Source organism: Cydia amplana, chromosome 2 (genome assembly GCF_948474715.1).
Source record: "Cydia amplana chromosome 2, ilCydAmpl1.1, whole genome shotgun sequence".
NCBI classification, from domain to species: Eukaryota; Metazoa; Arthropoda; class Insecta; order Lepidoptera; family Tortricidae; genus Cydia; species Cydia amplana.
In genome coordinates this window covers 1,517,016-1,531,904 of record NC_086070.1, presented here as the reverse complement: position 1 = coordinate 1,531,904, position 14,889 = coordinate 1,517,016, and the positions used below count along the sequence as shown (strand labels likewise).

Below are 14,889 nucleotides of genomic sequence, written 5' to 3'. Positions count from 1 at the left end.
ACGCCGATATTTGTTACCTGGATATTACGGAGGACCAGCTAAACAAACTAGAACGATTACAAAATGCTTGTATTAGATTCATATATGGCCTGCGCAAATTTGACCACGTCTCGGAATTTCGAACCAAGCTCAGGTGGTTGCCAATTCGTCTGCGTCGCAACTCTCACATTCTCACCCTTCTTTATAACATTCTCTTCAACCCCACTACCCCCCCTTACCTTAAAGAACGTTTTAAATATCTCTCTTCTGCGCGGTGTGCGGAGAAGCATCTCCTTGCTCCTCCTTCTTCTTCTTCTAAATTTTATAATACCTCCTTCACTTTTCGGGCTGTTCGATTGTGGAATGCTTTGCCGTCGGATATAAGATGCGCCAAATCCCTTTCCATATTTAAAAATCTTTTAAAATCCCATTACCTGTCACTGCCTTAATTTGCTTTTATTTATTTATGTATGTATATATATATATATATATGTATTTTATATATTTATTGTATTTACTTAAAATAATTCTTCAATATATCTTTTTATATTTATTCTTGATATGTGAGGCTATTCTATTAGTACTCTACGTAATCTCGTATCAGCACTACCCGTTCATTGTTGTAAGTTATTGGTTTCCTGCTACCCAAAGGTTGTCTGGAAGAGATCGCTTTTGAGCGATAAGACCGCCTGTTGTTACCTAATGTAATGTCTGTTCTTTCTCTGTATTCTTTTTCATCATGTGGTGCACAATAAAGAATATATTATTATTATTATTATTATTATTAAATAAGAGTGGAGAGAGCCTGCAAAAACTTACCAAATCAGTTTCATTGGTGTCATCCATCGGATTCCCGTTCTCCATGTCGACGCCCGAGTCGTTCGGGTCGCCCCTCCTCCGGAAGCTGCTCGAGTTGAAGTTGATCCTCATGTCCGTCGTGAAGTCGTCGAACAACTTGAACTGGTTCGCGTTGAACTCCGTGTCGACGACGTTGTCGAGCACATCGTCGGAGATGGTCGGCATGCGGTTGCTCGTGTACGATACTTTGTAGTAATCGCGGTTCATTTTGGCTTTTTTTAGTTCATTTGTTTTCTAGAAAAGGTTGGTAAGTTTATGGAGTTTGGGTATTGGCGTTGGATACCGATGTTACGTTTGTCATGTTTTTTAAAAGCTTAGTTCTATCAATTAGGCTAGACAACTATTGTGGGATTAGGTACTTCTTAAAATATTCCTACCTACAGTTTTTTAATGAAGTCCTATGATTTGATATGGCGTCATTCTTACTGCATGTCAGTGACTGCTTGTTTGGCTGGCCCGTATATGACCAAAGTTTATTTTTTCTAGCCTATCTGACTGTCTCGCTGCTGGGAAAAGGCCTCTCCCCTTGGTTTCCATAACTCGCGATTTGGACAGCTTCCTGAACAGCTGGCCAGAGGAAACACCAAATCGGGACAAAATTATACATTCGTTTATTCAATTCGACTTATCTCTCCCTGATGTTTCCACATTTACTGGTTCAGTTTCTAAAGAGATATCTACCATATACCTACAACATCATGTCCATTCAAATCTTACACAAGCTATCTTAGTGAGCCATTCCAGAAGCGGGGTAACGATCGCTTTACGATACATTTAGTGTTACGAGGTACGCTTGGATTCCGCGGCTGTGGTCCCCTGACCCGGTTTTGTGAGTTCCACTGCAAAACGCTTATTGTGGTTACTGAATTTGAGACACTATACAACAGTATGTACAATTGTACAGTCAACGGCGAGTGGGACGCTCAAAATAATCTGTACACGTGCTTACTCTCTTAAAAATAAAGTTGTGCTGCTTAGGTAATTATGAATATTTCGCCCGCTTAGAAACCTCTGGTGTTGTACTGGTGGTAAGGTTGCCAGCACGCCTGAGTCATAACGAGTAAGATCTGCATTTTATATCTTAAACGGATTTTTAGAAATTAGACACACCAGTTAATTTTAAATTTCGAAAGCCTCATAAAAGCACAGCCTGCCCACCATCCTGGCTCCCTGAGAAACTGATATGGCTACACTCACAATATCACAAAACTAATATTTTATAAAACGTAGTTACACACAATAATGAAAGCGAAATGAAGATAATATATCCCTCTAATGAAACTATCGTTCTCCTGCAGATTGAACTACTTTAAATAATGGTTGGTACTTAACTCCCGCAACGCAAAGTAGTTCAGTAGATTACGATTTGCGGGGGATATAATAAATGGTATGTATGTGTACTTGGCATACTTCGACTGTTGTCAGCCTCACTATTATTGCAAGTTATCCGTACCTATTTGCTGTTAACAATATTAAGTTGAAGTTATTTAGCTTACAATTCATGTTAAGGTTATAAGACTACAGAAAAGAACAGCTATGTTGGATAAGATATACCTAAATGAAGACAAATTTCATATACTCATATAATAAAAATAAAACTTTAGCAATTTCTTGATGTAAGTACGTACCTACATACATATACACAATTTCTCCTCTCCAATTTTGTAAAGACCTAAATCTTATCCATAATCTATTGTTAACTCAGGTCTGATTATTCAGGTCACCCCGTGACGTGACATTTTCAAAGCTTCTCTTAAGACAATATCCCTTCAAACCTTTTATCAACGAAGTGGGTCAGCTTCACCTAACAACTGTTAATGTCAGAAGGGCTCTCGCGGGGTGGGCAGCGTTAAATTTACTACCGGCATCGCTGGAAAGCTGCCAGGTGTAGTTATGAACTCACAATACAGTGCACAATCGATATCGCTCTTAATTAATAGATTAGATTGTATGAGTAGCATGTGCATAGATAATGATATCAGTGATCATGGTATCGTGGTCCGGACCGGAATTTATACATTGTATTATAAAGAGTAGGTACATAGGTAAGTATCTGCAAAAGAACACATTTAACTTGAAATTGGACTCTTCAAAACGAATCATGTGCGCATGCGCCAAATATCAAGCGGTCTATCAACTGAAGAGTTGCCTATACAATACTCATGAATACTCTGGCTTCATTAGGTTAGGTCAGCTCGATGATACCATTCTATTGTATCTGTATTATAAGTCTCTGTAAACTTGCAAAATTTCAAATCGATATGGCTATTAGAATTAAATTAAAATTGATTTGCAAGATTTAAGTAGGTTACAAGTGAGTTCAAAATATTAACATTTGAAATTAGAACATTCGTTTGTGAATAGTGTTGTTGACGTAGTAACTAATTAATGAGGTTTCCGTAAAACTACGCTTACGACAGTTACGTCTCATCACGTAACGGGCGCTCAAAATACCGACCCTGCAAACTATTTCATAATACGGCATCTGCTCAGTTCAGTTTCCACCACAAGATGGAAATGGGAGTCTAGACGGCAGAATATGTGGATTTAATTAATACGGTGAGCTAATTTATGTGAACATTGTTGACGTAGTAACTATTGAATGAGGTTTCCGTAAAACTACGCTTACGTCTACGTAACGGGCGCGCTCAAAATACCACCGCTGTAAACTGTTTCATAACAATCATAACAAGTCGGCATCTGCTCAGTTTCCACAACAATATGGAAATGGGAGTCTGGACGGCAGATGGATTTGATCAATATGCTGAGCTAATTTATGGTTGCATTTCATCATTTTGCATTTATTTTTTTATTTGCAGAAGATTCAAGAGGTATATCTTTAGGTACCTACTCAAGTCTCTAAAAGTCAGCGTATTTTGTAAACAGAAATTAAAAAAAAAAATACCTACATCTTCAGAAATTTATTATGACCCCAAGCATCATAATCTACATGAAAAAAATCACTTAAATGTTTTAGCCGTTCAGACACCCATGTTTATCATAATGACATTATCTAAATTAGTAAGAACTTACATCGGTTATTAAGTGTATGTAATTCGTTCATGTAAATTTCTAGCGTCCCTTCTTCCTCCTTTCTAGTTCGTTTATTTTAACCGGAAAATAGTAGAGGCATAAATATACGAGTGACTAGTCTTGTGTTAGAATAAATGAATTTATTTACATTGCGCTCAAGGCTTATTTTTACGAGTTTTCTTTAACTTTATGCCTACTGGTGCCAGATGTGCGACCATGGGGAGGCGACGGGATGTTACAAAGGATGTCATTAAACTGTTAAAAAATAAACTCCGCTTAAATATGTACGTAATAACGTAGGATTATGTAAAACCAATAGCAGAAGTAGGTAAGCGCATGAGATAAAACTATCAGCACACACGCTTATTCCTTAAACAATGAATTTGTGCTCAAATTATTTTAAAGTCATCGCCCGCTTAGCAAGTTCTGCTGTTGACTGTACCTACATATCTACAGATGTAGTGCATAATTGTTTTCCATCGTATTATCTCGGAAACGTTCGTAATTGTCATGCTAGTTCAGTCCATGCCAGTACTTTTTGTACCGAGACTGAATTAAATAGCAAGACACGTTCGTATAACGTTTCCGTGAAAATACGATGGAAAATAATTATGCACTACATCTGTATATTAGCGATGGAAGCTTAATAAATTGATAGCGTAGCATATTTGTAAGGTTATCAACGGTATGTAGAAGTTACATGTTAATGGGAATCGCATTCTGTACACCCGCCGCATTTACGATAAATGTTAAGTGATCAGTTTTCTGGTTGTTTATATTTTTTATCGTGTGATTCAAAATCTAACTTGACGGTAATTTGCAGGGTTTCATGATGAATCATTCGACAAAAAACATAAACGACTAAGATCGTGTTGTTAAGAGGGTCAATTAGAATGAGTCAGACACATTCGCTGAACATCATCAAGATTAGCTCATACATCCAAATGAATTACTTTATCTTGGTCGTCCACCCGTGTTGTGTAATATATTATGTATTGGGATTTATAACGGTTACATGGGTCTCCAGGAACAACAACAAGAGTCGCCTGTAATTTTAGCTGTGCTCTTAATGTTAACAGCTAATATTTTTGTACCTCGTAGCCGAAATGAGGCAATCCTTAGCTGAAAGATTGAGCTATTTTAGGAGATAGTCTAGTAATTGGGATTATTGACTTTGTGCGAGGTGCGTGGTGGCACAAAATAGAAAATAGTACTAGGTACAGAGACGAAACCGATGTCTGTCAGTGTCATTGGTGTTAGGTACTGTTCGCAGTAGCGAGCTGAGCGCACTCTAACAATTGGTGGTAGGAAACTAGATTACCTAAGCTAAAAAGTTAATAACCAGCGCTTGACGTCGAACAATATAATCTTTTCTGGGTCTTGTTTGCGGTTCATTTTGTGCGCTTTCGCGGTCACTTTTGTTGCTGACTGTACACGCCTTACTCCAAGCGGCTTGACCCAGATACGCTCCTTTGACAATATTTCGATGGCCCTTTGCAACCCTCGCCGCCAGCGGTTTTAAAATGCCTACGTGCTTCATTTTGACCTTTAAGAGATTTTTTTTTATGAAGTGTACTTAAACAATGTGGTTTAAATGAAACCACATAACACAGTTTCAATCTATATTGATTAGTTGTTTTATATTCTATAGCGAATGTTATGTATTGGCGTGATTTAGGCAACACATTTCACCGTAATTGTTGAAATATCTACAATGAAAATGACGCGGCCATACCTAAGTATTTGGGCAAATTATGGTAGTGAAGTGAGTTGTGGGCATGAAGAATTTAATTAACTTTAACACTATTAGACTCTTTTTTTTTTAAAACAATTAGATATTCTACCGTTGTTTAAAACTGCACGCAAATGTAACCCTTAACAGGGCCAGGGTCGTCTTTGTTTTATTGTACAAAATAACTTAGTATTTTTTAGGGCTTCATATGTGCCACCCAATGCTTATGCTAAAGCAATGGATCAATGGTAGAACAAATGGAAAACCAATACAAATACAACAAGAAGACCTCTCAAATAAATTATTGCCTACCCAGGCTGACACCACTGACTGACTGACTATAACCAGGCTGACAGTTCAAAAATTATAATCGAATGTCAGTCTTACTGATCGAAAATAGAACACATGTTTGAAGTGCCGTATGTGGGAAATATATATCCCTTAGCCAGGCAAAGGGTTAAGCAAAGAAACAGTAAACAATAGCAATGTTCCACTACCATACAAGACACCTCGCTAACACATACTTTGCCTTGCAAACTCTTATCAGTCGACCTTCACGTATAATTAGAAACGTACAACGTAAACGTAAACACGGTGCACGGTCAACGAACCGTGCAGTGCACGTAAGAGAAAACGCACGCGTCCTGGACAGGTGAGGTCGATATTGCCTGTGGTCGGCACGTTGCCGATCGATAGGACAGATGGTGTTAAATGCAGCATAGAGAAAGCACAAGTCAGTTATAATTGCATTGGTTTGAATTGTAAACTTTGATAAAAATATTGATGAGTAACGGAAAACTACAACTTCAATACATATTCTTCGATACGTTCTACATACTGATGTAAATGTGGCCAATCGATCTCATTAGAAATAATTGTAATATCTTTGGCTGAGGCAATTCAATTTTTTTTAATTTCAAGAAGTACGTAGTGACTTTTTCGTACATACAGATTTAAAAGGCTGTCTTTCATTAAGTTTCGCTGGAAGTTAAAGAACAACTATAACAGTTTAGGTTAAATCCGCTGCAATTTCCATAAATCCTAAACTAAACACTTCCGGAGGATAAAGCAGATAAGCAATAAAATCCCAACGTATAGCTTGTTCCGTGAAAAAAAGAACTGAGTATTATGGTGAAATTAGTTAGAGATACTTATTTTAAAAACACGTGGCTCCAAAATACTCTGTTCCCGGTAAATGATCCCCTGAATAGGTTCAGAAGAACAGATCCTGTATTATTTGCTCGTGTACTTATAATGAAACGATTATGATCTTTCACCACACATCATGTGTAGGGCACCCTCGATCTGGTCAATTCTGATCTTGATATTGTTGATATTAGTCAGTTCAAATCTGACAATGCTCAACCCCGACCAAAAATAAAACGTAACAATATCTCATCTCAAGAAACAAGTTTAGAGGGTTCCACTCAATCTTACCCGTTTTACTCCTATTTCGAGAACTTCCAGACAAACTTTAACAGTAACTTCTGACGAGATTAGAGTTGATTCAGAATGCCGTATAAACATAAGTACCGCAGGGACTGTAGGTCTTTTTATATTAGTCGCGTGACAAAACCGTGAACAGGAAATGGTGTTTAAAAATAGAGAACGTTCTAGTTACTATAAGGACGTAAGGGATAGCATTATCCATAGCATATGCCCTTTATTGAAAGAAGTAGAATGCATGAGTGATCGACGGGTGGAGGAAAATAAACGGAGTTTGTATGAACTGTTGTTTGGATGGGATAGCTTGTTTAACGATGATGGCATGTTAGAGGAAGATATACGTGCCTACGTGGTGTTTAGAGGAGTTAATGGTCATGTAATATTTGTGATAAAACGTCCAAATAAAGCTGTAGTAAAGTTCTTTTGACTGAGCTTATTAGTGGACTTTTGAACCTGGAAAACGGAAAATATATATCTTTAATAACAGTCTTCTGTCATCATTTCTGATAAGACCGGACAGAAATACATCAGGAAATTGTAATGGTTTAAACATACATCTGGACTTTTACTGACTGTATAAGTAACACCCAAAATGTTTGCCAGCAATTTTCAGAATGCATGGCACCGACATGCTCATTACATAAGATGATCAAACCATGCGCAGGCAAAGCTGATCGCTGCAGCAACAAACACGAAAGCGAAGCGAAGCTGGTGAAAGTGCCATGGAATCTGCCACCCGATTATTACCGCAATTGGAGTAAGACACAGACAATAACTGGAGTCTAGCGTAGATTGATGTGCGTGCAGTACTTACCGTTCACTGAGAGGAAAGGTTTACGGTAAGAGGTTTCTTAAGGAAAATTTGTGCCTCGAATTTGACAGGCGTAGTAGATTTTAGTGTACGGTGCTGTAACTCTGGGTGTCACAAGTTGACGTGATACCGTGAAACCCGGGGGCACCCTTCTACAATCAATAAATCTTAGTTGGTAGCGGAGAGTATAATTAATCTAGTTACTATGGTGTCACTGACAGGGTGCCCTTTATTGTTTCTCCAAATTAAATTGGGCCGATTTTGGTTTCGCAGACAACGATTCGCGAATGCTTTGCCAGACGTTATTCTGATAGGCACTCTGCGAAACAATGTAAGCGCATTTATAACCTAATCTGCTAAAGTTTACAGCGAATGACGAGTATTACACAGTCTGAATAGAAATCACGACACATTTTTCATACGGTTCATGTAATGTTAGCAACTCCCTTCACGTACGCATTTGTGCAAATATTGTACGTAGCTAATTTGTTTTTCTTTACTAAGAAATGAGGTGGAACACAAATATTCGCGAAAATGGGTCAATGGGGTGAAAAAAGTGCCGCCATAGGAGTTTGAGCGAATACGCGGTATACGATATAATCTATTGTGGTATACTTATTCGCTTTAATATCACATTGTGCGGGGATGATAAGACAGTTGCAGTGTAATGTAGAGGCTATTACTTATTCTGTGGTGGAGGCAGGAAATAGGCAATTTAGATCTGTCGCGTAAGATAAATGACAGCAGTGCAATAAAGTAACTGTTTTGGGAAGACTGCAATAAACGCAGAAGCGACTATTGTTCTCTTTCATTTTACAATTTTACAAGCTTTTGTTTCCTTTGTACTTTTGTAGTTTCAGAGCTACACTTGGTCAACCAGATCCTGACAGTAGAAAAAGGCGGCAAATTTGAAAAATGTAGGCGCGAAGGGATATCGTCCCATATACGAGGGTGAATCAAAAAGTCCTTAGAACTGGCTGTTTATAAAAAGTTTTTAAATGAAGTTTTTTTTTTATTTTGAACTGTCATTATAACGTAATATTTGACAGTTGGTTTCATTCGAATTGTTCCCGCCGTTACATGGTAAATCAATATTTTGCGAAATAAGTCGACTAAAACGTCCCATTATGGAAAAAAATGAGTTACGTGCCGTGATAAAGTACTTGTGTATGAAAACAATGACTACCAAGGAAATTTTTTTGGATATTCAGCAAACCGTAGGCACTAGTGCTGTACCCTATTCCACCGTCGCTTTCTGGGTTGCCGAGTTTAAAAGAGGCAGATCTAGCTGCGAAGACGACCCCCGCTCCGGCCGGCCATCTACCTCAGTTAACGCAAAAACCGTTGAAAAAATTGAGAAAATGGTTTTGGACGACCGGCGACTAACAATTAAATACATAGCAGAGACTCTAAAGATTTCATTTGGTAGCGTACATTCAATACTAACCGATGTTTTGGGTTTTAAAAAAGTGTCAGCAAGATGGGTTCCGCGAATGTTAACGCAGGCTAACAAAGACTTGCGTTTAGAAGTTTCGAAGCGGAATCTAAAGAAAATCTTACATGATCCGGACACTTTTTATCGTCGTTTCGTAACAATGGACGAAACATGGGTTCACCATTTTGACCCTGAAACAAAAAAGCAAAGCATGTCCTGGAAACGGCCATCCTCCCCTCCAATAAAGAAATTTAGAGTATTTCCGACAGCAGGTAAAGTTATGGCCTCAGTTTTCTGGGATGCAGAAGGAATCCTTTTTATTGATTATCTGCCTAAAGGAAAAACCATTACAGGTGCCTATTACACCGATTTGATACCAAAAGTGCGTCAAGCAATCAAAGAAAAACGTCGAGGAAAATTGAGTGCGGGAGTGCTTTTTCACCATGATAATGCTCCGGCTCATTGATCACAAATGGCTCTCACTGCAATCCGCCAAGCTGGTTTTGAGATCTTTGATCATCCGCCCTACTCGCCAGACTTAGCTCCTAGTGATTTCCACTTGTTTCCGAAACTAAAGGAGCACATTCGCGGAACTAAATTTGACGACAACAACGCGGTCATGGGTGCCGTAGAGGAGTTTTTTGAGGCTCAAGAAAAATCGTTTTTTTATGATGGATTAAAAAAACTTGAAAAACGGTATAATAAATGTATAGAACAAGAAGGAAATTATGTTGAAAAGTAAAAAAAATAAAAATGATATTCGTTTGTTTTTGACCCTATTTCTAAGGACTTTTTGATTCACCCTCGTAAAATTTGAATTTCGCGCCTTTTTTTACTGACAAGATTTGGTTGACCAGCTATATCTTTGTTTTTTAATCTTGTAATTTTAATTTAATATTGCTGAATTTTAGTAAGGATCAATTGGCGAAATGCCATGAAGGTGCAATGCAAGAGACGTAAATTTTGGATTGGATTAATGTCATTAATATGTCATTCTGATCGGTCCCCGCCGGGCACATATGAATGCATTCATGTGAATAATTTCCATCTGTGCCCGCCTCATTTATAAAGGCGCGGTCACGTGGGGCGGGGACAAATGGGAAATTGGGAATACACCATAAAATTATATAACACCAGTACGTGTATGGGTAACATAAAATGAACTTTCAATGTAAAACATGATGGGAACCGGTGAAAGTGGCAAGAACAATGAAGACATGGTGATTGATCAATCTGTGCAACAGTAACTGTAATGATAGCCTACTGGAGCTTAAAACCAATAAACACCAGACGCACAATGCGGCAAGCTGATTGTAAATTGTGCCATATACTTCCTTATATAACAACGAGCGTGTGCTTGCGTATGACTAAGTTTGAGAAGTGCTGCATACGCATTCGGTGTGATTCGGCTTTTAAAGCCAGGAGGTATGTCAGACCCACCTTTCAACAAGCAAATCTTTAAAAAATAAAACCTGGCTAACTTTTATAGTTAAAAAATTAACCCTATGCCTATTACCTATTACCATCTGGGCTGCCGTGAAGCTTCGATTTACATCATATTTATTAACTTAAAATTTAGTTTAACACTACGGCGGTAGACACAAATAGAAATAACCCACCCAACCACATGAACTGATTAAAATCAAAACGCCGCATTACTTTTTTAAAACTATAGCTTATATTTTCCCGCAAAAACTCCCCCCTTCCCTTAACAACCAGCAACAAGCACATGCACGTAACAAGTATTGTTAAGGCCCGGGCAGGACGTCCGACTTTATTGCACAGGTCAGTACTATCACTGCAATGCGGCAGCATTCTTGGCTGCAGAGCAGAACGGAACTCATCTGTATCTTTAGATTTCTGTCAATTTTCGGACACTGTGCGAGTTCATTTACTGAACCTTAAGTGTTATAGATTGCGAAAGGGAATGGTTGAGATGTAATACGGTTCTGAAGTCCAACATAGCCAGATATAAGACACCAACATTGCCAACAAGTTGCAAGTTGAAACAAATTGCGATACTGGTTTGGTTTAAAGGGTATAGCCGGGTAAGCATGGCCAAACTGCCCTTAGCGAAAAAAACAATTTCCTTTTACTGGATTAGTAACCTATGTATATGTAGTGCTTTCACCAAATATTAAGCCTCAAATGCTTCAAATTTAAAAAAAAAATGCAAAAAAAGAAATATCATTTTTATTTTATTACAGCCAAAGTACTAATCCGATTTCTTTGTAATTTGGGTATGTTGTATATACAATTAAGGTCGCTTTCTGAAAAAAATAATATTGAATTATCTCTTAAAATAATAGTAAAAAATTGAGATGAAAATTTTCAGAAAAATAAAAAAAATACATGCGATATAGCGACAGTTATCAAATTTACATATTTCATGTAGAATTTAATAATGTTTAACATATATTTTTTTCAAAAATTAAAATCGGGATTAACAGTGTTAAAAACTCGAATTTGTAACATCCCATAATACTCTCTTCATACAAAATAACTTGTACGTTATACTAGAAAGTTATATTCTCAACGCAATTTGAATTTAGAACGCGACTTATTTCGCTGAGCGTGGACCTTAAACTCCGTGGCTGTATGCGGCTAGGGCGAACGGCATTCAGAGATTTAAAAAGCGGCCAAGTGCGAGTCGGACTCGCCCATGAAGGGTTCCGTATTTAGGCGATTTATGACGTATAAAAAAAAACTACTTACTAGATCTAGTTCAAACCAATTTTCGGTGGAAGTTTACATGGTAATGTACATCATATATTTTTTTTAGTTTTATCATTCTCTTATTTTAGAAGTTACAGGGGGGGGGGGACACACATTTTACCACTTTGGAAGTGTCTCTCGCGCAAACTATTCAGTTTAGAAAAAAATGATATTAGAAACCTCAATATCATTTTTGAAGACCTATCCATAGATATCCCACACGTATGGGTTTGATGAAAAAAAAAATTTGAGTTTCAGTTCGAAGTATGGGGAACCCCAAAAATGTATTGTTTTTTTTTCTATTTTTGTGTGAAAATCTTAATGCGGTTCACAGAATACATCTACTTACCAAGTTTCAACAATATAGTTCTTGTTCTTATAGTTTCGGAGAAAAGTGGCTGTGACATACGGACGGACAGACAGTCAGACATACAGACATGACGAATCTATAAGGGTTCCGTTTTTTGCCATTTGGCTACGGAACCCTAAAAAAAGCGCGGGAACAGGAAAATAGGCACGAATTTTATACAGAGCGTTAACGATTGAAAAATGTCTGTTCCTTTGATGAATAAAATACGTCACATTCTAAATTCAAATTCGTAAAGACTGCTGCGTTCACAATATACTTCATTCGTTTATGACTACTTAGCTTTGCTTGTATGAAGAGAGAGTATTATGGGATGTTACAAATTCGAGTTTTTCACACTGTTAATCCCGATTTTAATTTTTGAAAAAAATATATGTTAAACATTATTAAATTCTACATAAAATATGTAAATTTGGTAACTGTCGCTATCTCGCACGTATTTTTTTTATTTTTCTGAAAATTTTCATCTCAATTTTTTACTATTATTTTAAGAGATAATTCAATATTATTTTTTTCAGAAAGCGACCTTAATTGTATATACAACATACCCAAATTACAAAGAAATCGGATTAGTACTTTGGCTGTAATAAAATAAAAATGATTTTTCGTTTTTTGCATTTTTTTTTTAAATCTGAAGCATTTCAGGCTTAATATTTGGTGAAAGCACTACATATACATAGGTTAATAATCCAGTAAAAGGAAATTGTTTTTTTAGCTAAGGGCAGTTTGGCCATGCTTACCCGGCTATACCCTTTCCCAACAAAAATTTCAGACGAAGAAAATACGCTGAAGAGACTTACTAGTAAGTAATATCTAGTTCTAAAATAATAAGGTGCTATAACATTATATGCATATTTCAGAATGTGAAATTCACTTAACTCATGGAGAAATGTTTTACGAAGTTTCTGTGTCGACTGTCTCAAGCTAGACGTTAGAAATCTTTGAAAGAAGCGTGGATGGAAGTATATTGGGTTTCAATTGTGTCGATTGAGATCGTCTGCCCGATAACACGTAGACTCCTGTGGCTTTTATGTGGCCATACAACCACATAAGGCAATTATAGTTTTGAAATGAACTGAAGAGACGTTCAACCCACGTATCAACATTAACTGATATGGGTTGAAGTTTTTGAGAATTTGGAACTTAGATTTAAAGATAGCATTATAGTTAATCAAGCACGAAACGTAGGTACCTCAAGTGCTTTTTGTAAAGCGGATGTTCTAGTTCTAGAGCTCATTGCAATGATTTAAACCCAGTCAACCAGGGGTCCAAACTCAAGGGGTCAATTTGAGTTTTTAAGTAGCGGGTAGTAGAATATGAAATTCGCTTCTAACCCAGATATTGGTCAAAACTCATAAGAGAAAAATGAATACTTGTTGCACGTCCTCAGTCGAAGTGATTACGTCTATAAAGTTGACTTTGTTTGCATATTAAAGTACTCACATTAGTTACGAAGACGGGATAGGAAGTCTAATACATAACAATGTTACGAGAGTTATAGGAACAATGCATAATTACAAGAAGCGACACAATGAATCGCGTGTAACGTGTGCGAACGTTTTTGGTTTGAGGTGACATCACTAATGTGTACCTAATTATAATTAGCTAATTTCTTTAAGAACCATCAAATTAATATACTTAATGTACCTATAATTGAACTACCCTTCCGCAGTAGATGTCATTAAAAGCTTTCAATCCTAATTTAAAAAAAAATATCTTTTTGTGGGGCTTTACAACATTTGAAGAGTATGTCAAATAAGTATTTTCAAAGGTTTAGACTGTGCGTAAATGTCTAGGAAACGGGTCTGTTTTTTTTATATACTAAAGAACAATGAAAACGGTTCACGCTTTATACAACGACTCGTTGTTTTTGAGTGTACGTAGAAGATAAAATCATGATTTTAAGTGTATCATAGTATAATTTCTCGATAAGAACTCATTACATGCATTATGAAATCGTTTGACATGACACTCGCTATCGGTTGCATCTAAATATATGCTGCAACCGGCAGATAAAAATTGAATACGAGATGTAATCTATAACACGGTTTGATTGAATCATCACGGCGAGTAATGTCTGACTCGGTCGACGTATATTAATGGTGTTAAGGGGCAAGAGCATGTTTAATTCAATATTGAGAAAAAGAAAGAAAAGAAAATAAGAATGAATTTCATTCCGTCACGTCTATTCTATGTGAGGTTTATTTAGTTTATTATTATACAATTGCCCTCAGGCTTTGCTCTCAGATACATATAAATATAAAACAATCCAATTGTGCTGAATATTTCTAATGGGGCATTCTCATATGTATTACGTTTGGATATTCCATATTGGATAGGTATTTGTAATATGACGTATGGTTTGTAAACTCATAATTTAACGTGAAAGTTTTATTAAACCTTTCAACTTAAGGTGTATTCGGGTATTTCCGAATGAACGAATAGTGGCGGATAATTCTGAAAGCTGACTCTTACTACAACGGAATATGAGTGATTTTACAATGATTTTCGGA

At 36.9% G+C, this 14,889-nt stretch overlaps 1 protein-coding gene across 1 annotated transcript in view; it reads right to left on the bottom strand.

The window, feature by feature from the left end:
• LOC134655781 (adenomatous polyposis coli protein-like) overlaps nucleotides 1-14,889 on the bottom strand; it is a 53,126-nt gene that overhangs the window by 26,083 nt on the left and 12,154 nt on the right. The window contains exon 2 of the mRNA XM_063511246.1: nucleotides 799-1,071. Within this exon, the coding sequence (XP_063367316.1) occupies nucleotides 799-1,044 (246 nt within the window). The 5' untranslated portion in view covers nucleotides 1,045-1,071. The remainder of the gene's footprint in view (nucleotides 1-798; nucleotides 1,072-14,889) is intronic.